This window comes from Pezoporus wallicus, unplaced genomic scaffold (assembly GCF_028554395.1).
Source record: "Pezoporus wallicus isolate ANWC-B61680 ecotype Strahan unplaced genomic scaffold, APGP_CSIRO_Pwel_v1 contig_865, whole genome shotgun sequence".
NCBI lineage: Eukaryota > Metazoa > Chordata > Aves > Psittaciformes > Psittacidae > Pezoporus > Pezoporus wallicus.
Window position 1 is genome coordinate 1,901,306 of NW_026636827.1, and position 25,756 is coordinate 1,927,061.

Here is a 25,756-nt window from a genome sequence, read left to right on the forward strand (position 1 = left end):
TCAGCCATAAAATTAAAAGCTCTTCCTATTTAACAGGAAATTTACACTAATTGCATATACCTGTGACAGGACCTTTAACTTTCAGCCTTGCTATGGACATAGAGGTAATACTTAACACAGCAGTCTTCAGACTGAAGGTATTTTTTCCCCTCCTGGATCCTTTTTAGGAAGCTGGAATATAACCTCACACATCTGCCCTTGCTGAGTAAAATCTGTAAGTGCTACCTCTTGAGCTGCTGCTTTTCTGTGTTGGTGGATGCAGTCTGCAACACATACCTTCATTCCGCAATGGGGTGCTCTCTGTCCCCGAATTAAAACACAGCCTCTAGGGAATCCCCTTCCTTCTGCTGCTCAGAGACCTGCTCTCTTTCTAGGCTATTTTCTTTGCTGTGCCTGAAGCAGGCTTTACAAAATTCTTGCCAAAAGAATAAAGCTAAAGGAAAGGCTACTTGTCTTAAAATCAACCAAAAAACAGGAAAGAACAGCTTTACAGGAACTGGAAAAGTGAGTAGGGCTCTCACCTTAAAAGATTTTAAAACTAATCTGATTAGGAAAACACAAACCGGAAAGAAAGAATGGTTTGTGTTGAGACCGGACATATGAAGGAGAGAGCCTTTTATTTCTGCCTCTGAATCTCCTTAAATTCATCATCTTCTTGTAAGGGGAAGAGAAAAAGATAACTGTTTGGTAAGCCTCAGCAAAGCCACAGATGAAGTGGCATGTATTTAAGGGGAAAAAAAGCATAAGCTGTCTAGGTATTACTGTGCAAAGAGAATATGCTGAAATAAGGAGAATAGGAGCATCAAAGACCCTTTATATTATTTCACAGGGATTAACAATACATCCTTCTAAGGCTGAAAGCTACTAGTTTCCAATGTGAAGTACTATCAGTACTATTGGTGACCACTATCTTGGTCACCAATTCCCAAAAACCCACACCAAATCACCAGGCTGCAAACTGTAACATGGACTGCTGACAGCCGTAATCAGCTGCTAACACCTAAATAACATACTTAAACATATTTGACTTCTGTTCATTAATACAGAATTCTGTACCCCACAGCCTTACTGTGCGGGGCCACAGCCCCCACCACCTTACCTGGTAGACCCACAGCACATACTGCAACAGTAGAGCTTTTCATTCCTGCTTGTTTCTGCAGTCCTGAATGGCCAAATCAAAGCCTACTAACCAGGCGCTGCTGTAAAATTCTCTTCAATGGTGCATCATGTGAGGAAGTCACAGCCTACCCTACCACCTGCATTTTGAGATATTACATTCCTAGAAATAACTAAATACCAGGGTTTTTTTAATTATTTTTTCTATTTTTATCTAAGTGACTCTATCAATCTGTGAGTCTAATGTCATTCTTAGGTAGTTTACCTCACCTCACACAGATACTTCACTAGAGATGTTGCCTCAAGGACTGAAGGTGTGCAGGTATGGTAGGATGGGGAAGGTTTAAGAGTTCATAGGCTCATGAAAACCTGGGCATAGCAGAGGTATACCAAATGAAGATCAGGTTTCTTTCTATAGCAAAAGTGTCACCTCCATAAAATTATCAGTGTTATGAAGGTTCTCACCTTTTGGACTCTCCTGGCTCTACACCAAGCCACTAGAATCAATTGCACTTTAATACAGTGCAACGTCATAAAGTAGAAGTGAGAAACTAGGGACAGACACATGTCTATTCGCTCTCTGATTAACTACCAGCCGGTATACTCCAATCAGGTGTCACCTGCACCCACGCTCCTATACAAAATCAGCAAGACAATGTGTTACTCTATTGTCTTTGAAATTGATGTGCTTTTGGGCAGGAACAAAAACCACTCTGCAAGAGCCTTTCTGTAGGGTGTAATCAAGCAACAGATTTTTTTTTTTTTTTTTATCGTTCCCCTCTTCTGATAGCAGGGTGCATAAAAATGATCAGCATTTGATTTTGACATAGAGATACTTTTACAGGTTACACCTTCCTAAGAAATGTCTTGCACGGGCTTTATCAAAGGTTTTGACAAGATCTGGCAAAGCCCCAGGAACTCATGATTTGAGCACTGAATACTCCTCCCATTAAATGCACTCATTCACAGCGAGATTTGTCTGCATGCATATAAAATTTTATCAGTCTTGAAGCATTTTACAGTCAATCTCAGAATACGTCACATGAAATATTAAGCAGTATTTTCTTTTCTTTGCAAAGTAAATTAGCAACCTCCTATGCTAGCCTAGCCAAGCATAACAGCACGTATTTGCAGACCAAAAAAGTGAAATCCTCACCTTGTGCCAGAACAAAAATTGCCATAAACAAAGCAAACACTCAGGGACTGCAAAGTTTCCCATTTCCAGAAGTATCCAGACAGAAGCTGAGTAAAGTCCAAGCTACTACCTCTGATCAGTTCCCATTTTCTTCAAGGAGGACTGAGAGTTTTTTATGGGGAGATGAAGGGGAATCATCATATCTTATGTAAAAATTACTATTTCAGAGGCAATAAAAGCATAGCCATGGATACCTGCCCAGTCTATGTGCAGTTAAGGAAATTCTCCAGAACAGCAACTAGTATAAAAGCCCTACAGAGAACAGGAGTATCTGCTCTCAATTTTTAAAATGAGAAAAAAAATTTTAATATGAGAACATAAACTAGTGAGTATAATTTAATTTTTTTTCTATATATGTGTAATTACTGTAATAGCAGTACCAACAGATAATAGTACTAATTACAAGAATACTACTAAGAAATAATATCACTAATCATAGTTAACAATGACCAAATCAATGATCTTTTAGACACAGAGAGAAAGCATGACATGTAACCCTTTCCATGCACAAACACTGGGCAAGGCACAGGGCAGTCATCAGAAAGGGGCTTCTTTACTTCCAAAAACTGGGCTAAAAGCACTTGCTGTACCTTGGGCAAGGCTGCAGTAGCTCTTTCCGTCCCGTGCTGCATGCTTCCCTCTCTTCCAGCTCCAGACACTGCTTCCCGGCACCCACCGCCACACTCCGTATGCCACGGTGCCGGCTCCGAAAGCCCCCGGTGAGATCTCCCCAGCCGCAGGTCTGCGAGCAGGCACTCCATGGAGACCACTCAGACATTTCACAGTCTTTAGCAATGACACAGGACTTGAAGGTCACAGGGACAGGATCTTGCATGCAGAGGCTGTGGTAAGAACATAGTAAAACAGCTGAGGAGGTCTTGCTTAATAAATTACTTTTTTTTTTTCAAGCCAAAATCCCAAAGGAGAAATCCATGCTCATTTGGGGTAAATCAGACAACCTGCATCAACACCAATGCAATGCAAGTAGAAAAGCTGCAATGCAGCGCACGGAACACATTTCCAGGGAGTTCTGGGTGCAATCTTGCACACCGAGTAGTTTGCAAATAATATACTTCATTTATTTCAAGTTAAAACAGATGCAAAAGGCATTTTATTTACTCCTGTGCAGTTACAATGTCACAATTTATCCAAGACAGAAAATGAAAGCCAAGCCCAAGAGAAATACTGCCACTGATAACCATCTCCATCATCCCACACACACGACTAGCACGTCCGTCTATCCATCCAGGTGTCAGCACGTCCTGCTGAGCAATCCTGTTCTTTTAAAAAATAATTAGTCACCCACTAATAAGAAAGGTGTTGGCTCTGTGAGGCTGTTATCAAACAAATGCTGTCAAACAAGGTCAGAGGGTTTTCAAACCTGACACACCACCAGAGAGCCAGCAATGCTGCAATTTGTATTTGGGCTGTATTTCTGGGGACTCAATTACTCCTGCTGACATTAGGACATGATCCTCGCTCATTCTGCAACACACCAAGACATACACCACATAAGGCCCAATACAAATGAAAACTAAATTTTAAGAGCTGCCAACTGTTGAGGTTTGGTATCAAGATACAAAGTCCCAGAATATTTTTTAAGAGTTCCAAAGTTACAATAGTTTTTCATAATATAGAAAATTATGGCAAACGTAGGAAACACTTCTGGGTGAAGACAAAACCTCCAGACTAAAGACACCAACCTTCGCTGCTCCTCCACTTCAGTCTCAGCCAGCTGATGGTTCTCCCACCTAGTACACAATGGTTAGGACCCCACAGAGCATGGATGCTGCTGCTCCACCTCACGCCAGTCAGAGCTCAACCAGAGTCATCACTCATCCTCCAAAATCACAGAAAATCCTCTCTTGTCTCTAAAAAACCTGAGACAGCTGACATAACAGAGAAGGAGAGGATATTCCAAAAGAGGACTGAGGTATGCACAAGCAGAGGTAGCACTGAAGCACCAGGAAGGATGGGACAGGGCAAAAAAAAAAAACCCCAAGAAACCTGAACAAAAAAGGAGTCACTAGGGAAAAGGAACCAAGATTTTCTGACTTCTCCCTAGTCTTATGTGGACAATGCAAATTGGCCTCTAAAATTAAGACCATACATGAACTCAGTGTGAACTCTCTCTAAATTTGTACTCTCCAGCCTCCAGTTGCTCACAGTCAGGCTTTTGCCAACTGTAAGTAGCAAATACAGGTACACTTAAAAGGTGTGAAATCCAGAGCTGCTGCCAGGGAGCCAGCTATTACCTCATTTAGTACTACTTACAGCACAGTTTGACTAACTGAACTTCCTCTAAAGAAAACAGACTGGGGCAATCATTTCAGGATTGCTGGGCAGTCTCATAGGGGTATCAGAGAAGATAAAAGACATTCATTTGCTTCTCCACAAGTCTAGAAATGGGTCCTGTTTTCACAAAGGTCAATATGAATATGTCCATGGATACTTCATAAAATTTGACCAGACCCTCAACTACCAGTAAAATACAGCATTTCTTGCCTTAAATTTATACTTCAAAATAAATTTAAAAACCAATTTTTTTGTTTTAGGTTCTTCACCAGAATGCTATGAGGATGAATTTACTGAATTTTAACAACTTCATAAAGTAGAAACAGCTTGTGATATAGCCTCCTCAAAATGAAATTATTCTTGCTTAGAACACTAAAAGCTGTCTCATTCTTCTGTTACATGTCAAATGTAACTGATTGCAAAGCTGCCTCTGATACAAAACATCAATAGTAGTGAACCAAGGACTGAAAAGTAATAATCATTATAACTGTATTTACTAACCCAAGGATCTAGACTCTTGTTTGGAACATTAGGTTAGGTGCAGTCACATGAACAGTAACTTTACTTCCCTTTTAATACTTTTTAACAGTTATCAGGTGAACCACCCATGCCACAACATTAACAAGAAACAAGAATTCCTCATTTTAAGTAGATAAAATAGTTGCACAGACAAATCGCTGTCCTCATTTATGGTACTAGAAAACTAGAGTTTACCTAGGACACAAGATGGAGGGTAACTGATGTCACATTAAAAAGTGACCAGAACTTTGCAGTCAGTAAAAAGTACAAAACCACAAATCCATATTTGGGGTTTCACCACTGCAAAGAAGACTTGAGCCTTGCCTGATCTTTACTGAAATACCAAACAAAATGAAGCCCTGAAAAATCTGATTTGGGGTCTTCTTTAAAATCAGTATCGCTACCTCCGGTTAGCACGACAATACCCACAACACCTCTCCTGATGGATTTGAACCTACACTGACACTCTCTCTGCAAAAGACAGCGACCATCCTTGCTTTTTGCAAAAGGCTTTGAAGCATTCCGAGACTGAACAGCTGTTTCTTTTCCTGAAAATCCCTCCACTGCTCCTACTATAAAAGGCTAAAGAAATAACTTTGTTGACCTAAAGGTGAACAAGATGTGGAGCTGGCAATTTCCACCTTCTGCTCAAATAAGTTTTTGAGGGAGAATTGCATGCAACTGCCTAACAGGAAGAAAATCTAATTAACTTGTACCTACTCATTCAGAGCCTCAAAGTCAAATTAATTGTGACACTGAGCAACACAAAGACAAATGTAAAAACATGCTTTTGCATGAAATTCAGACACAGCCTTTCATGTTGCAAGTGTATTTAGGACAATCTAACACAGATAAAGCCTAGACATGCAAGATTGGAGGCCACAAACCGGATGTGTATTTGCACTGTTGTAGCTGTATCCAAACTGGCAGGGAGAGGACAGAGATCTTGGGGACAGAAAATACTATGTAAGCCCTGTTTTTAAACTAACTTTCCCTGTATTAATGTATCAGGTTAGATCTTCTAACTGTGATATAGTAGGGTATTTAAGTGTTTGATACTTCTTCCTATGTTACACTCTTGGATTGATACTGTAAAACTACATGAATTGTTTCACAACCCAACTTGCTCAAGTAGCAGAGAGCGCTCTTTATTTCTCATGTATTGAAGGGGAATAAACCACACATAAAAAAAAATACATTAAACCAAAGGAAGCCTACTCACGCTTCTTTTACACTTGCATAGTCCTGCAGCTACAAGCCGAAAAGCAAGAAGAAGGAAAGAAAAAGCATCCCCACATATCACTTCCTACTGTGCAGCTCCACGTTCTCTGTGACTCTGTAACTACAGGCTGATGCCAGCAGAGTACCACTGCTCTGCTCCTCCGTCTCCAGCCACACTCTCCATCAGGAGATACAATAACTGTGCAGTCTCAGGCTGAAATACACCACCCTTCTGTTCTGGACAAAAAAGCAACTCACCAAAACATGGTAAATTTTCTAACAGCTCAGTGCATCCACGCTACGTGCCTTACAAGTCTACACAGTCATGACATCCACCACAAGGAAATGGGTGGAAACATACATACCAGCAGGAAAAATGAGGAAGAGCGACTAGCAGCGCATCATCAAATCAGGTTGGGCACAGGACAAAAATTACCCTGGTTTCCTTTTAGAACCATATCAATGCAGTCAGAATGAAAGGCAAATGCTTTTCCTTACATTAGAAGGAAGAGACAGGTGGTTACTGTTGAAACTTATATACTGAAAGGATCATCTCCTAAATAACTTGACACATTAAGAAGCTATCACCATGCCTACGCTGCTGGTACAGAAGGCAGCACGAGGAGGACAGGATACTGCTTCAGCAGCCAGGCTCTGCCCTGGCAGCTCAGGAAGGCTCCTGAGGAGTGCCAAGCCTCACCAGGAAATGCATGCTCAAACCCACACACTGCAGAGCAAGAAAATCTTGAAGTGAGCTAAGCTACACTTGATAATAACACATATTTTTTCCCCTTTCCTAAAGTCGTCTCCTATTCTGTAATTAATGATCCAACCTCACATGCTGCTGGAATAAACACTACCTATTCTTTGCAATTGGCTAATAATATTAGGGTCTAATAATGGATACAGTTTTGCCACGTTTCTAGCAGCATTGAAACAATTGTTCCCTTCTGACAATCAGTGTTAACAGGCATACTTTCAAGGATTCATAATGTATTTTAGGGTCCTCAAGGGCTGCCAAGGCTATTTTAAATAACTATGCAGTGGAGGCTTCTTTGGCAGAAGAAATACTGGCCCCTTCTGCACCAGCATGGTACAGAAGATGAAGGATATTCGCCTGACATACAACTGACAAAGGGAAAGGGAGCTGGGAGACTTATAATCCAAACAAACACAGGGCTTTGGTGTCTAAGATATCTAAGTTTTGGTATCTCCAAAACTTACCACACCAAATTCTCTATTTCAACTAAAAAGAAATGCTAACTTATATTTGCACTACTTAGGTAGACACTGAGATGATAAAGCTACAGAAGCAGATGGCTTTTAGCACAATTTGTAAACAAAAGAAAAAAGCCCAATTATTATTGGACACCTTCTAAAATCTTACTTATTCTAATTAAAAAAGCAGTCAGTGTTCCTTTGGTTTAGGTTATTTTAATAAAAGCAAAGGAAATGAGAAATTAAACTTTTAAAAAACTCCTAGAAAATAAAATCTCCTTATCCAATAGCTCAGGAATTTACCTGAAAGCCTGAGCACTGGGGATTGGTTCCTACATTTATTGGGAGGAATGTGAACACACATCTTCTCTTCCAGATTAGAATCACAACCATCAAATAGCATATTACAGCACAGAGTTTCCACCTCTGGAATGCAAAATTTTGTATTCATCCAGAGAATAGAAGGATGTCAACACTAGAAACTGCAAATAATTTTTTCCTATAAACATACAACAGTACAGTGGTTAAGTACAACACACTAGGAAATGCGTAACGGAAATTCAAATTATAGAGGCAAACAAAAGAGCTGAATGCTGCTCTACCTTAGCCTTGTCGAATGGGTTACTCCATGAGTGAGTTTGACCTAAATTTTCCACTTACAAAGGCAAAAGTAAACAAACCCAAATCCAACTCTATAATATTACTGCTGTCATCTTATACATAGAATGGAGAGTTTAAGAAATACATACCTGAAAGGACTCCTAATCCATATAATAATAATAATAAAACCCCAAACCTGACTAACTTCTCAGTATGCTTAGTGAGCATACACATCAGGTTAGAAAATCAGGTTAAATTTATTTAGGAGTTCAAGGTCTAGCTATGGGCACTCGTTTCCCTAAATTACAATTTAGTGTCTAACCTAAATAACTTTGTCCCACTATTCGGAAGTTTTGTCACAACTGTGGCAAGACAGAAAAGCTAAAAGAGCAGAAGTTCTAGCACATTTATTTCTTGCAACTTTTCCAAAGGTTTTTTTTGTTATTATTTTTAAGTATATTGAAGTGCTTATGCTTGAATTTATTACTGGATAAGAGATATAATGCAAAACAAACTTTTTTTCTGAAATAGAATGAAATCTGAATTCTATGTGAATTTTAAAAGCCTTTAAGACCTTTAAATCAGATCCATAAAATCATTCTATTTTGATGTTACCCCTTTTATTTTCACAAATATAAAGCTTCTACACCAAATTTTTTTTCTGAGCAGAAATGAACCTCTTAAGATCTATTGATGTTCTGCTGTTCAGTTGTCTTCAAGTGCTTTCAAAAAAGTCTGTCCTTCCCTTTCCTCTTCCTTTTTTCCCTTTTTCTTCCATTTTGACAAATGTTGAACCTCTAAACTGAAAAAACATTATCCAGCTCTGTTTCCCTGATACAGCATGTCTAATCTTCCACATGCTTGTGCTCCTCTCCAAGTAATTCCTGCTTACAGTTTTTACCTTTAAAGCTGCTAGGATTTTTGCTTGCACTGTTAAGGTTGGTACGGACACAAAGATCTTCACCAGATGACTTACTTAAATGCAAAAAATATTTTCCTTATAACGCAAACAATTCTTTGGCTTCTACCTGAGCGTTCAGTATAAAACCAAAGAACCCTTTTTTCAGGGTTTGATGGCATAATTTAGATGGCGAATGAAGTTGCTAAGCCACTGTCCATCACATTTGAAAAATCATGGCAGTGATGTGAAGTTCCCAACAACTGGAAAAAGGGAAATATAACCCCCATGTTCAAGAAGGGGAAAATGGATGACCCAGGGAATTACAGAGCAGTCAGTCTCACCTCTGTGCCTGGCAAAATCTTGGAGCAGATTCTCCTGGAAGGCATGCGAAGGCACATGAAAATCAACATGGTGCTTGGTGACAGCCAGCATGGCTTCACTAAGGGGAAATCCTGCCTGACCAATTTAGTGGCCTTCTATGATGGGGCTACGGAACTGATGGACAGGGGTAGAGCAGTTGATGTCATCTACCTGGACTTGTGTAAAGCATCCGACACTGTCCCACATGACATCCTTGTCTCTAAATTGAAGAGACGTCAATTTGATGGATGGACCACTCAGTGGATAAAGAACTGGCTGGATGGCTGCACACAAAGAGTTGTGGTCAATGGCTCAGTGTGCAGCTGGAGGCCAGTAACGAGTGGTGTCCCTCAGGGATTGGTGCTGGGACCGGTCTTTTCAACATCTTTGTCACTGACATGGACAGTGGGATTGAGTGCGCCCTCAGCAAGTTTGCCAGTGACACCAAGCTGTGTGGTTTGGTTGATATGCTGGAGGGAAGGAATGCCATCCAGAGGGACCTTGACACTCCTCTGAGGTGAGCTGATGCCAACCTCATGAAGTTTAACCATGACAAGTGAAAGCTCCTACACACCTGGGTCGGAGCAATCCCAGGCACAGCTACAGGTTGGGTAGAGAAGAGATTCAGAGCAGCTCTGCGGAGAAGGACTTGGGGGTGTTGGACGATGAGAAAATGAATATGAGCTGGCTTCAGTGTGCGCATGAAGCCCAGAAAGCCAACCGTATCCCGGGCTGCATCAAAAGGAGCGTGACCAGCAGGTTGAAGGAAGTGATCCTGCCCCTCTACTCTGCTCTCCTGAGACCTCACTTGGAGTATTGTGTGCAGTTCTGGGGTCCTCAACATAAAAAGGACATGGAACTGTTGGAACAAGTCCAGAGGAGGGCCACGAGGATGATCAGGGGGCTGGAGCACCTCCCGTATGAAGACAGGCTGAGAAAGTTGGGGCTGTTCAGCCTGGAGACCTCATAGCAGCCTTCCAGCATCTGAAGGGGGCCTATAGGGATGCTGGGGAGGGACTCATTATTAGGGACTGTAGTGATAGGACAAGGGGTAATGGGTTGTAACTTAAACAGGGGAAGCTTAGATTGGATATAAGGAGGAAGTTCCTTACTGTAAGGGTGGTGAGGCACTGGAATGGGCTGCCCAGGGAAGCTGTGAATGCTCCATCACTGGCCAGGTTGGACGAGGCCTTGGGTGACATGGTTTAGTGTGAGGTGCCCCTGCCCATGGCAGGGGGGGGTGGAACTAGACAACCTTAAGGTCCTTTCCAACCCTAACTATTCTATGATTCTATAATTTAAGCACCAGTAAAAAACTGAAAACAAACATCAGGCACGTTTCCCACCACTGCCACCTATTTCACAAGAGAAAGGACACCCTATTTGCCATTCCCATCAATCACAAATTTGTTAGCAAAGAGGCCAAAATGAATGTCTTGCCAGCAATCTAACATCCATAACAAATTAACATGTTCAAACTTTTAATCTTTAAAAAACAGTCTGCACCCAAGACCACCAAAATCCAATTTTTGGCAAAGTACCGTCTGCCATGCTGAGGCGCACACCAGGAACCCTCGCCTGCCAGTGAGCACAGTGGCTGCTACTGCTGCTTGCCATCCTTGCTGGCTGCTCCACAACCCTGAGATTAGACATCAGCAAACTAAAAAACCTTGATAATTAATTAAGCATCTTTGCCACTGCATTATAAATTAGGAGGCGAGATGAGCAGACTGTTCCTGTCCTCACATGGCTTGGATCACTCAGGGGCTAGTTAGCTGACCACTCCCAATATCTACCACTTTCCTTCAAGAATCAGGCAGCGGCAGGAGGTGAGGTTGATGGCAAAGCCCTGGCAAACCAGCAGCTCAGAGCCCGCTGTTACAGCACATCTTGGGATATTCCTCTCTCTTGCCTCATTTTTCCAGATATTGAATCTGTATCTCTCATCAGTACTTACTCGATGGTGTTAGCTGAAATAGGAAGCCTCAGCCAAGAAAATGAAAAAGCACAAACAAGGTGCTTCTTCCCATTTTTACAGCAGACGCTTGGCTGCCTGCCAAACCCTGCTACAGGGTTATGCAAATACATTTACTCTTCTTTATCAGTAGCCAAAATATCATCGCTCATGTAAAGCAACATCTGCAAGATTGGGCCCATTCTTAAGAAGAATGGCAGCTAATACGTTGCACAACAAAACAAGGAGGTCATTAATTAATGGTTTAAAGGGAGACATTGTCAGGTATATTTGGTATCAGTGACACTCCAGCCCCGAAATGAAACACAGACTGGATTTTACGCTGGATTTTTAGGTTTGGATTTTAGGTGCAAAAAGAGAAAGGAAAAGCGTGTGACCATCTCAACTCTGTAACATGACATGACCAATTGCACCCTATTCAACTGACGTGCTTTCCTCTTGTATTTGGAGTAAGGGATGGGTCAGACACAGCTCTCTCTGCAGTAGATCTGAGACACAGGCTCAGCATGAAAAGTCTGCCAGAAGGCTGCTAATGGACCTGTACACTCCCAAAAAGCGAGTTACATCAGCAAGAAAAAACCCAGAAAGGAGCAGGGAAGGAGACAACTTGATCAGCAGTAGAGTCACTAAAACTAAAGCTCCTGGGACCTTCTGCACTGTCATCCAGAAATTCAGCAAATAACTCACACAGGAACACAACAAAAAGAAAATACCTATAGAAACATACAGTGTCTTCCATTCCCCATTCTTACAGAAATATAGCAGTGAGTGTGTGAGGGCAGAGCAAGTGAAGTTTTAACAAAATGAGAATCCCCTTCCCAGAGCCTCTGATAAGGAATGAGATACAAGCGTCAGAAGGACAGCTAACAAGTGTTAGCAGACATAAACCTGCTGCTGGTTGCATGGCAGTATAAATCACAAGAGACTCCATTAAAGTCAAGCAGCTACATGAGCATAAAATCTGTATATTTAGAATCAGCATATATTTAGAGACAAGTAATAAAGTCAAGATGTTAGAAACTGCTGGAACATTCACAAACCTTGACTTTCTTCCAACCAGAAAGAAAAAATCGGCACTTTACCATAGGTGTAATAGGAGGGGGTAAGAGAAAGGTAGAACGTATATTTTCACCTCAGTATGTGTGCAAAAACCTCTTCAGGCACTAACAGGGGTAGAGAGTTGGACGTAAAATAACCCCTTTTCTCTGTCATTTGAGCTTGTGCAGGTGCTAGGAGGTATAGATTACTGAGAAACAGATTGATTTCTGCAAAATTCAGGAGCAAGATTTTTTTCAAGAACTTCTAATTTCCTTGAAAAACAGAACACAGACTGTTCTCCAGAAATCTTGACTTTGTCATAACTCAGTTTCTCAGTCATGTATAGCTCCTGGTACTTGCTCAGGAACCTGAAGGTGCACAAGTCCATGGGACCTGATGAGATGCATCCACCTCCATGGATGAGGCACTTCCATACTGAGAGAACTGGAAGGTGAAGTGGTTAAGCTACTGCTCATCATATTTGAGAAATCGTGGCAGTGCACTGATGTTCCCACTGACTGGAAAAGGGGAAACATAACACCCATTTTTAAAAAGGGAATAAGGGATGCAGGGAACTACAGGCCATTCAGTCTTATCTCCATGCCCAGCATAATCATGAAGCAGATCCTCCTGGAAACTATGCTAAGATACATGGGAAAGAAGGAGACGATTGGTGACAGTCAACATGGCTTCACTAAGTGCAAATCATGCCTAACAAATTTGATGGCCTTCTATGGTGGGGTTACAGCATAGCCGGATTAAGGGAAGAATGACTGACATCATGTACCCGGGCTTGTGCAAAGCATATAATACTGTCCCACAAGACATCCTTGTCTCTAAGCTGGAGAGGCATGGATCTGATGGATGGACCACTCTGTGGATAAGGAATTGGCTGGATGATCGCACTCCAAGAGTTGTAGTCAACAGTTTGATATTCAAGCGAAGACCACTGAAAAGTGGTGTCCCTCAGAGGTATTAGGACTGGTGCTGTTTAACATCTTTGTCAGCAACATGGACAGTGGGGCTGAATGCACCTTCAGCAAGTTTGCCAATGACACCAAGCTGTGTGGTGCAGTTAACCTGCTGTACAGAAGGGCTGCCATTCAGAGGCACCTTGACAGGCTGGAGAGATGGGCCCATCATGAAGTTCAACAAGGCCAAGTGCAAGACCCTGCACATTGATCAGGGCAATCTCAAGCACAAATACAGGCTGGTCAGGGAATGGATTGAGAGCAGCCCTGAGGGGCTGTTGGTTGATGGGAAGGTCAACATAACCCACCAATGTGCACTCACAGCCCAGAAAGACAACCATATCCTGGGCTGCATCAAAAGGAGGTCAAGGGAGGTGATTCTCCCCCTCCACTCTCATGAGACTCCACCTGAAGTACTGCTGTCTGGTCCGCAGCGTAAGGATGTAGATTATATATAAGGAAAAAGTTCTTCACAGTGAGGGTGGTGAGGCACTGGAACAGGTTGCCTTGAGAAACTCGGTGCTCCATCCCTGAAAGTGTTCAAGGCCAGGTTGCACAGGGCTTTGAGCAACCTGGTGTAGCAGAAGGCTGAGGGGTTGGAACTAGATGATCATTAAGGTACCTTCCAACCCAAACCACTCTACGATTCTATGAAATCCAACCAGAGGTGAAATACCAAAGCTTAGAGTGCTTAAATTTAAATGTGATTTTCAGTGGTGCCCATCGACAGGACGAAGAGCAATGGCCACAGACTAAAATACAAGAAGCTTCACCTCAACATGAGGAAGCAGTTCTTTACATTGAGGGTGGCAAAGCACTGGAACAGGTTGCCCAGGTCAGTTTGTGGAGCCTCTCTCTCTGGAGACATTCAAAACCTGACTGGACGTGTCCCTTTGTAACCTGCCCTAGGTCCTGCCTTGGCAGGGGGGACGATCTCTAGAGGTCTCTTCCAACCCTAATGATTCCGTGATTATTTGCTGCACATTACTGTAACTTTCACATTTGAATTATAGCAAAGCAACCTACTAAGAGAAATTATTAGAAAGAACACATGGGGACACAAATCAACAAACACTACCAACTACAGACGTGCAACTCACCTATCTTGTATCAGCATTCAAGGGTTACACCCAGACAGGAAGACTTATTAAGTAGGAGACAATCACAGGTTTGCTCACTAATCTGTCTTTCCAAGAAACATGTTTTAGTAAACTCTCAAAGCCAAATTTTTCAGACTTATTTTATCAGTGGTGATTTGTAAGAATGGAGTTTAATCTGGTGCAATTTTAGCCTCTTCTGACAATTATATGCAGTACATGACTGAGAAGGAAACCTCCCTCTCCCACAGCCAGGGCCCAGCAACAGTACAAAGTGATATATATTTCCATTTTCTTGATGTTTCTTCAAAACAACAACAACAACAAAAAAGATAAAAGAATTGTTAAAAACATAAACTGAATTAAACAGTAACAATTCATAGAAGGATGCCAAATATTCAGCATATGCAAGCTTTACAAGAAGGGAATTAAATTAACTAACAAACAAACAAAAAGACCATAAAAAAAGCACATAAAAATTTGCATTAACAACTCAAGAATGGGAGCATGTTTGCTGTGGTGCTGCCATGCAGAGCAAGCACTCCATCAAACAAATCCACTGGGGATGAAATAGAAGACAAAGCACCCTTACCTCAGCGCTGCATTTTTTCCATCACTCCTTACACACCTGACCTGCCTGGTTTGGTAGCCAATCTCCACCTCCCTGGGACGGTGGTGGGGTTTATAGCCTTGAAGTCCAGATGTGCTTGGCTCTCCAGAGTCTGAACCCAAATCAGGCATAGTCCTCCCAGCCAGGTCAATGTCTTTTGGATTGGGCAGCTGGCATTCACCCCAAGGTCCCACTCGGAGGCTGTAGGTGTGCTCCTCCTCCCCGAAAGGACAGGCGGGAGTGCTGCAGGCTCTAGATTCAGTGAGATTTGGACACGGGGCACCCCCGTAGAGAGGAGGAGCGATGACCGCCCGTGTCCGGTACTGCAAGCTCTTGGAGCAGCCTGTGCCGCACTCAGACCAGGCAGAGAACTCAGACACAACACAGTCCCGTGGGCAGGGCACCAGGCAGGCTTGCTCAGCAGGTGGCTGCGGTGTGAAATACTCACATATTTCATTGGCAACAATGGTTCTGTTGAGCTTCTGGAGGCAGCGGACGCTCCGGCGCTGCAGCCCGTGCTGCGCGGTGACACAAGCCCCGGTTCCCACCTCACCGCCGGCAGAGGAGATAAGCCCACACCTGTCCCATGCCGAAACCTCCCACTCAAACAGCTCCAGGTGCCAGTCACAGATTTTAAAGCACCTCCTCTGGCTTTCAGGCTTGTCCTTCTGGTCGCAGTTTGCGTGGTACGTTGTCCAGCCCTCCACGTGGGTGCACCAGACGGCCCGACTCCGAATGCCCCCCAAGCCACAGTCACCCACACACCGGCCCCAGTGACCTGCAAAGGAGGAGGTGTTGAGAAAAGCCATGCAGTACTCCTGCCACAGACCTGTCTTGACGGATTCACAGTAGCATCCAAACCACACCCTGCCACGCATTAAAAAGTAAATAACTACCAGCTGGTCCCTAAAATTGGTTAAATGCTTCCTAAAGGCTACAAGTAATTTCTCCTCCCAATGTAGCTGTATCACTACACCACTCAGAGAAACTTGCAGGGAAGACAGACAAAAGAAAATGCCCTGTATCATCTCAAATTAAAGGCAGGCCAGGCACATTTCTGTAGCATTAAAACACACCCCAAACCCTGAGGAAACATGAATACTTAATTTCACTTGTACAAGTGAATTTAAAATGATCATAAAGGAATAATAATCTAATAGGAAAAGGAAGTCAAATTAGATAAAAGAAAAATAGCCTTAATAGAGCAATTAGTCAATGGAATAAACTGCACTGGGAAGCAGCTGAATCATCATCTGCAAGGATGAAACAGTGAAGATAAATGCTACGAAAATAAAAGCATACTTGATAGGGGCTCAAAACAGAGGAACTAACTAGGTATGATAGCAGATGTACTGCAGGACAGGTGTCACAGGGTTCTGCTCTGAGAGCAGAGCCTCAATAGCAGAAAAGGCACCTCGCATGCATCAACTTCTCAATTAGCCTAAAATGTACACCGAGCAAGCCGTTTCCACTTCCGGTACGTGGCACTGTATGAGGTGGTGAAGCTTGGGAAGAGAAATTAAAACAAAATTAAGCACAGTGATGTCATTTTTAGTTGCAGAGCACATGAACATATGTAATCAGATGAACCTTATTTGAGGATTTGCAGGTGAATGTAATCAGACATGGCTAAATAGAAAGATTTTTCTGTGACAATATTATTCAACAAAATTCCACCAAGTCAAAAAAATAATCTGATGGCTATAAAGTACAAAATCACTTGCAAACTGAAAAGCTAGAAAAAGCACTCAGGCCAAACTTTAACATATTTAAGGGATTCTGATGATCATATCTCAAGAGGGCCCCATCTCATTCCTGAGTTTAAAAACTTTCCAATATCTCGTAACAGAGCAATTTTGCTCAGTACAAGCACCGCATACATAATTCTTGCTTGAAAATACACTGCAACTACCCTATCTTTTGCATCTTTTCAAGGCAGAAAATGAACTTGCAATAAGAAGGTCAATTTAGATTAAGAAAAGTTACTCCAGTCAAGTTATCTAAAATTGATTCTAAAACTACCAAACATTTACGTGCTTACACTACAAAACCAAATACACACATAAAAACAAAAAATAGTCCTATAATGGCTGCAATTATAATATCAGCTATTTCATTCACCTGATGGTGGTTTTGTTGGTAATCCCATTGTTCTGTCTTCATGAATAGAGGAGTTAATCCTCCAGAGCCAGGAGCTTGACAAAAGTATAATTAAAAAAAAAAAAGAAATCGTGTTCCTTTTTCACCGTTAATAAAGGAGGAAAGTAAATAGGAATTCAATATAGCCAAGCTTCTCCTCTTCTTGCCATGTCCCTTCTGCGGGCGCTCCTCCTCCCCTCATCCTAAAGGCCAGGACTGGAACTCTACCCTCAGACTGACACCTTTCTCCATGGTGGACATGCAGAGGGCAAGGAGGTTTTCAGAGTTGTCAGGGTTTAGACAGCTCCAGCTTTTGTTGAATCCTTCAGGCTATGCGAAAAAACGTTGTCCCTTTTATGCCTCTGTTTCACACCAAAAGATATCAGACTGAGGTAATAACTCAGCCGTGTCATGTATCTTGAATGAAAAAAGGTTGCATCAAACTATAATGTGCTCTACAAGCCGTACTACACTAACGACAGGCTTTCAACAGAATCCACTATGCTTAAAAAATGAATATTCAAAACAATGAATCTTTAAATATGCTTTTGAAATTCAGTTACATGAAGAGGTCCACTGACAATTTAAACATTCAGCCTTGATACTTCGTTTCCCTCTAAAACAATTTTCTCATACAAATGCCAGCAAGATTCAAAACCAGACATCGGATTATGTATGTACTGTCATCTTACTAAAAATAATAGGCAAAATTCAAACCTCAGGTACTAGGTGGCTTTGTATTAACAGAAAGTAACTACCACAAAGACTATGCATTGTGACATTATTGTACCATTTGCTTATTTCAGCACTTATTTCTTCTCGGCAAGGGCAGTTTAGTTATTTGATATATGGAAGTTTCAGTACAGGAAAAGTCTGGGTTTCACCAGTTTGCTTTTAAAGCAAATATTCAAGAATAATATTGTTTCACTTCAGCATTTTGTATAACATTATTTTATTCATCAACAGGACCTTGAAATACAATGCACCAATTAAGTATCTACTACTTAGGATGGCAGACAGCATTAAACTTTCCCATGGAGTAATACAAAGCAGTTTTAGCAGAGGACTGGCCAAATTATACTCACCATACCTACCACCACTCTTTCACTACTCTACAGAACTCGTCATGCTCATATTTTTAATGCATTTCTGGGTGTTGCTCATGAGCTACTCCATGTACCAGCTGCAGATTTACCAATCCTTACATTAAGAGGATAGAGAGAGATGCAGAGGAAGCCAGAAGCAAGATATGGCCATTATGTAATGTCAAATATGAATTTAGAATGAAAAATTACTGAAAGGAAAAAAAGTAAGCAAGGACTCATAAGTAATTACACTATCATTAGACACATCACAATTTGCAATTATTCTCTGGCAAATGTGCTAAAAACCTATGCTCTTGGCATACCAAAAAAGGAAGCATGAAAAATAAGGTTAAGAATCAGATGCAAAACCTGTTACTATGGATTTTTTTCACTTCCTGATGATCTCTTCAGAATGTAGCAGTAAACTTATCCATAATGTTTCACTGCTTGGTTAAATATCCTGTTCAGTAGCTTAAATGAGGAGAAGGATGTAAATACTTCCTATTCAATAGTCTGCTTTGTAATTAGAATTTAATTATTTTTAAAAGAGTCATGTTAAATTTACACATTCCCTAAAATAATTCTGAGTCAATTAAAAGACACATCTTGGCACAATGTGAAAAATAATATTAACTATGTTTTATTAAAAACCCATTGGAATTTAGGCATCACAAGCCCAAACTTCAGAAAGATGCTTTAAAAACTCCCAATATAAGATGGGATGCCACTGGTTATTAAAGACTGAACAAAATTAAACATCATTACGCAGTGGTCTGTCTACAGAAAGTACACAAAGATGAAAATAAAGGATTGATATTGTCTCCTAACTATTGTAAACTACTCCGATACTGGATGGATGCTTGATCTCATCACAGCAAGACACAGGTGGGAGGAGAGACCGTGAATGTATGCAGAAACCAGGGAGGTCCCTCACTATGAGGATAACCCTTGGAACAGGCTGCCCAACGGACAGCAGAATCTCATCCTTGAAGGTCTGCAATACCCAACTGAACAAAGCTCTGAGCAACCTGGTGTGAATTCAATGTTGAATCTGCTCTGAGCAGGATTACTCTATAAAAGAGCATCTAACTGAAAGTAAGGCTTTGTCCACTAGGATGCCAAAAAAGTTCTTCCCTAAAAAATAGCATGGAGATCTGCAAAATACCAAGGAACATGCAAAAGCACAAATAAATCTGTTAGTCAACCAAGCTAAAGAGAAATTAAATCAAACCACTATTTCCAAAAATTGACTTATATAAAAATTGTAAGAGACAGTGGGATGCCTTTGTTTATGGAAAACTGTAAACAAAGACATCCTACTGTCTCTTAAAGACATTGATAACACTATAAGTGATAATGACATGAAAGGGATTAATTAATCAAGATAAAATAATAAAGAAAAGCTACACATTGTTCTGTTTGCCATCTTTTATTAGCCAGAAAGAGTACTCTACTATCATTCCATACAGCTTCTCTAATCCCATTAAAGCATGCAATAATACAGCAATTGTAGTTTATTTGATGTAATGTGCACTGATTTGCTTTTCCTGCCTGTGAGACATACCTACAGCTATGCAATACTTAAGTCTGAAAGAACACAGTGACATCTGCTCTTTGACACACAGGTGTCACAAGCAGAAGGCAAGCAGGCTTTTCAGATAATAATTACATATTACAGACAAAAAGAAACACCAGTAAGCATCAAACCTAGAACAAGAAACTGGGTAAGAGCTGCTTAAAAAGTATGTTATTGCTTAATAAGGTTTGTTACAATAATTATGCTCTGTTTAATGTGACATTTAGCTTAACTGCAACCATTTCACCATCTGAGAATTCATTCAACAATAAGCATCTTCCACAATTATTCTGTCCCTGTAGCTATGTACTAATCTGCAAATTTAGGACAAGATCATCAATCAGTTAAATAGAGTATTCTGTTAGTAATTTATTTCAAACAGGTAACAGATATGTTCCGAGTCACATCTGATACATAGAACAGAGAAGAAACACTGAGAAAAAAAATTAATGGACAATCACTGCAATAGTCCTCCTATTGTGTCTTTCAGTTGAAGTGCAAAATATGAAAGGAATTGTTCTAGACCTTAACAATTAGGTTTTAAACAGAACCTCCTAATTCTTAAACAAATATAACAAAGATCAACAACTTCCTTAATGCCTGACTAAGGAATAACTCCATCAGACATGACTAACTCCAGAAGATCACTGCAGTGTCCACGTTCATTGAATACTTCTGCTTGAAAAGTCCTATAATCACTTTGGATGCCATTCCAGCATTCTTCCACCACAGCATGTTTATATGAAATGGAAAGATCCAAATTCTGTGATTTCTGAGAACATATAAAACAGACTTGGACAACACGAGTTCTATTCCTAACAGCATTACAACCAATTAATATTAACTATCAGTAACAGCAACAAAAAATAAGTTCCACTGAATTAGTGTCATAAGAATTGGTTATTTTATGAGACATTTTCATGAGATTTATGTAATTTCACAGGAACAATGTCTTTTTTATGAGATTTGTACATATTAATTATGAACCAAACTTCAATATTATATGAACTATCACTTATTTTCTCACCTTTTTTTTTTTTTTTTCTTTTCCACTAAGATGCAAAGCTACTCCACATTATAACAAGAAAAATATTTCTAATGATTCGGACAAAGTTCTTACTATGCTGATGAAAGTCATATCATTTGCATACCATGCTCTCTCCATGGCAGTGTACTCGGTCCAGTGACACCTTTTTTTTGCAGACTAAACACTCTAACATCAACATCTTGGGGACGAACTCCTTAGAAAGTCTAGAACACCTTATCTGATACTTTTACATATTATATATCACAAAGTAATATTTGCAGCATTTACAGCTATACTAAGCATTCGACACTGTCCCGCATGACATCCTTGTCTCTGAATTGAAGAGACGTCAATTTGATATGTGGACCACTCAGTGGATAAAGAACTGGCTGGATGGCCACACGCAAAGAGGTGTGGTCAATGGCTCAATGGCTCAATGTCAGGCTGGGGACCAGTAACGAGTGGTGTCCCTCAGGGATCGGTGTTGGGACCAGTCTTTTCAACATCTTTGTCACTGACATGGACAGTGGGATTGAGTGCGCCCTCAGCAAGTTTGCTGATGACACCAAGCTGTGTGGTTCGGTTGATACGCTGGAGGGAAGGAATGCCATCCAGAGGGACCTTAACATGCTTGTGAGGTGGGCTGATGCCAACCTCATGAAGTTTAACCATGACAAGTGAAAGCTCCTACACACCTGGGTCGGAGCAATCCCAGGCACAGCTACAGGTTGGGCAGAGAAGAGATTCAGAGCAGCCCTGCAGAGAAGGACTTGGGGGTGTTGGACTATGAGAAAATGAACATGAGCTGGCTTCAGTGTGTGCTCGCAGCCCAGAAAGCCAACCATATCCTGGGCTGCATCAAAAGGAGCGTGACCAGCAGGTCGAAGGAGGTGATCCTGCCCCTCTACTCTGCTCTTGTGAGACCTCACATGGAGTATTGTGTGCAGTTCTGGTGTCCTCAACATTAAAAGGACATGCAACTGTTGGAACAAGTCCAGAGAAGGGCCACGAGGATGATCAGGGGACTGGAGCAGCGGCCGTATGAAGACAGGCTGAGGAAGCTGGGGCTGTTCAGCCTGGAGAAGAGAAGGCTGCGTGGAGATCTCATAGCAGCCTTCCAGTAACTGAAGGGGGCCTATAAGGATTCTGGGAAGGACTCTTCATTAGGGACTGTAGTGACAGGACAAGGGGTAACAGGTTAAAAGTTAAACAGGGGAAGTTTAGATTGGATATAAGGAAGAAGTTCTTTACTGTGAGGGTGGTGAGGCACTGGAATGGGTTGCCCAGGGAAGTTGTGAATGCTCCATCACTGGCATTGTTCAAGGCCAGATTGGACAGAGCCTTGGGTGACATGGTTTAGTGTGAGGTGTCAATGTCCATGGCAGGGGGGTTGGAACTAGATGACCTTAAGGTCCTTTTCAACCCTAACTATTCTATGATTCTATGTAGTTAGCATAACTGCCTACCCCCCTGCTTCCTGGAAGTGTCCCCCATTATGCTTGCCCTGTACCTACTGCTACACCTGAGCCAAAACGCAGCTTTTCCTCCTTGTCAGTACTTAACTGTCTCAATTATTTAGTTATTTATTATTAACAGCAATTCAGTAAAACCCTTTCTATTATAACCTGTATGAAAGATGCTGTACAAAATAAAAGACTACTGTACCATTTGCAATGTGTCACACAGGGCATTAAAATTACTCTGATTCCTGCGATTAATTTTAAATACTTGCAGCACTTTTTTAAACTTTCATGACCTACACAAATGAGTAATTCAGCAGCTTAGTTATTCATCTTATTTTAGATCTGAATAGAAGTGAAGTTTAGTGACTTACAGCCATGCAGCATTTTGTTCCAATTTTACATTTCAGCTTTTCCCCTTATTATCCACGCGCGGTAACACTCAAGACACACTACAGCAAGAAAGACATTCTGCAACAAAATGTAACGAACACTGCTGTTTATGAAAACTCAGTGATTTACTAACCCCTTGGCACTTGAAGGCAGGACTTCTCAATATAATCACTAATACCAACTGCATTGCCTGAGCTACTCAATCATGTGCCCACACCCCAGGGACGGCGCAGGGGAAAATATTCTATTCTTTCAACTCTCAGTTTAAAAATACGAAAAAAAATAAAAACAACAAACACACGTATTAGAATGCATTTCTGTAATACTCATCTGACACATTTTGAGGGCTCATGATAGCAGCTGACATTAGGAGATGAGGACATAATGTAGGCCATAAATTTAGGTATACTGTAAAAACAAAAAATAAATAGATGTTATCATCACCTTATAAATATGAGTAGTTTACTGCAGATGAGATTAAAAACATCTCAGTACTGAATTATAGATAGTTATAATCAAACTCTGGCCTTTTTAAAATTCCAAATGCCTATGAAAACCGATTCCTTTTAGAACATGGATAGCCTTTATAAGATGTTTGTAAATGTAACCTTAATAGAAAAAGCAGCTGAGAAATGTTTCTTCAGTCACTCCACCTCGACTCAAGGGCTTGTATGTCCCAAAGGAAACTGTTACTTGCCTGTGGAAAACACCCAGAATCAATAAAAACACTGGCTACACAGCATCGCCTGCAACACAAACAGCCTGGCTTACCAGTGGGAACCAGGGAAGATACACAGGCATTTCTGGACACACATCTCAATGATACCTTCTTCTGAACCCAAACCTCCTCTCTAGTTATGTTTAAATCCTCTCTCAAGCCCATAGGAAAGCTCAGACCCCTTCAAGCCCAACCAAGTAAGAAGTTGAGGAGATCTACTCTGATTATTTGCAGGGAAGCAAAAGGGACCTTGGTATATCTGTGAATGAGATTATTTCATATTTGCCTGTAGAAACTGTGTGATTCAGAAGGCCCACTCCGGGGTTATACAGGTCTTTACACTACTGGTTCAACACCAGGAAGCTTTGCAAAAAGGTGTTTCTGCTCTTCCATACATTGGCTCCCTCTCACCGCCCTTCACATAGGCAGTTGCTCGGAGTCATTTTTCCAGCATGCAAAGCCTGGACTCCAGGTCCACCTTCTTGCTGATAACCCAGCAAAGGGTAGAAGGACTCCAAAGGTGATACACTCAGCCCTGGAAGAGACCATCCCATCCACATCTTGCCAACGAATCTTACCATACAACATCAAGATCACCACTAATGGACTCCTAAAGGAATCACACCAGGAAAATCGCTGTCAAATGGTTGATGCTCTGAGATAGGGCCTCAGTGAGACAGCTGGGGGGGAAGCACTGGCAGCAATTCAACACCTGCTTGGTATTCAAACTCCAAGACACAAAGAGACTTCTTGTATCAGTTCTGCAATGATTCATTACCTGCCAAACACCAAAGATGCTGCCACCCCTTAGTCTGAGTTGTGACAACTGCAGTTTCTAATTTTCTTACTCTTTCATGAAGCTTAAATTATATTTATTCAGTGAAATAATAGCAACATTCTGTTTTTAAAAACTTTAAAAATTTAATGGTTCCTTTTTTCACAAAAAAACTTTCACAGGAAAAGTTGTGAAATAATACAGCTATGTGCACACCTGCAAAACCTTTCTGAAGTATCAGAATTTATTTCACATGCACATAATCACAGAAATTTCTACACCCCTCTGAAGAAATAATTTTAAGGGAGAACTGCATTTTTTTCTACTCACTTTCATGCTATTCCCAACTTACCTATTTTATAAGCCACTACAGCACAGAAGCCAGCATACTTTTTCAGATATTATACTGGTCAATATGCTATGGCAATGGAATCAAAATCAAGAATTGCACACTGAGGTGCTACCAAGTCTAGCTAGGGTTATATGGTGGAATTGTATTAACTCTCCCTCAGACTCCTGCAGAGCTGACATGCATATACCTACAAATTCCTTACCCTGTGATATTCTCCAGGTGGGACCTCTGATGAGCCCCAGCTCAGGCAGGCCCTCTGCCTGTGGGTACTTCCCTTGCTCCAGAGCAGAAACAGGGATGCCCAAAGCTCTTGGAACAGAAAAGGTAGATGGTAAAATATAGACACTATGTACATATACAGAAATACCTTCTCAACCGTATGGGCCAGACAGTTATTATTCTTACTAAGCATTATAGAAGAGCTATACAACAGCCAGGATTTCCCATGGTGCCCAAAAATGCTGTTAATTAGCATTTCTGCATAGATGGAGAACACCAATGATAACAATTCCCTGGCAACAGATAGCATAATTAATTCATGTGAAAAGTACTATTTAAAAATATGTGCACGTCAATTTTATAAACACTGGACAGAGGTTATTGCAGAATTTTACAAACTGCTTTTACTGGGCACTTTCTCTTTTTTGTTTGTTTGTTAACAGTCCACATTTAGTTATCCACCTGTAATTATTTGCAATTAAATTGCAGTTTACTCTCGTTACTCCTCTTAAATGCTCCAAATTCTAAAGCAAAAGTATTTAGGAAAAGCAAAATTCACTGCAATAGTTAGAAATAGCTGTGCACGAATAAACAATACAAATAGATAGCTATGCCAAAGTTTGGAATGATAAGTGTTCTCCAGCAGTAAATCAATCTGCTCGTCTCACAGACTCTGTGAGCACAGGCTGCTGACAGGAGGAATGGCTGGTGGTTGAGCAATGTCTCATCAATCTAAAAGGGTCAAAGAGCTTAAGTTTCCAGACAGTGTAAATCAGGATGAAGGGCTTTAAGATACAAGTGGGTTTCACTTCAAAGGCAGACATACTTTAAACAAACAAACAACTGAACAACAACACACACACACACAAAACCCAAATCCTGGACAAACAAAAAAA

The 25,756-nt window shown here is 41.1% G+C and overlaps 1 protein-coding gene across 3 annotated transcripts in view; it reads right to left on the reverse strand.

Moving 5' to 3' along the window:
- Positions 1 to 25,756, reverse strand: part of THSD7B (thrombospondin type 1 domain containing 7B) — a 284,858-nt gene that overhangs the window by 212,115 nt on the left and 46,987 nt on the right. For 2 of the 3 annotated variants that reach the window (XM_057401826.1, XM_057401823.1), the window contains exons 3-4: positions 15,099 to 15,894; positions 2,902 to 3,153 (exon numbers count right to left, since the gene is read on the reverse strand). In XM_057401826.1, coding sequence (XP_057257809.1) covers positions 2,902 to 3,153; positions 15,099 to 15,894 — 1,048 coding nt within the window. Of the gene's footprint in view, positions 1 to 2,901; positions 3,154 to 15,098; positions 15,895 to 22,777; positions 22,940 to 25,756 lie in introns of those variants that run through there. The other variant, XM_057401824.1, reaches the window with a different exon arrangement.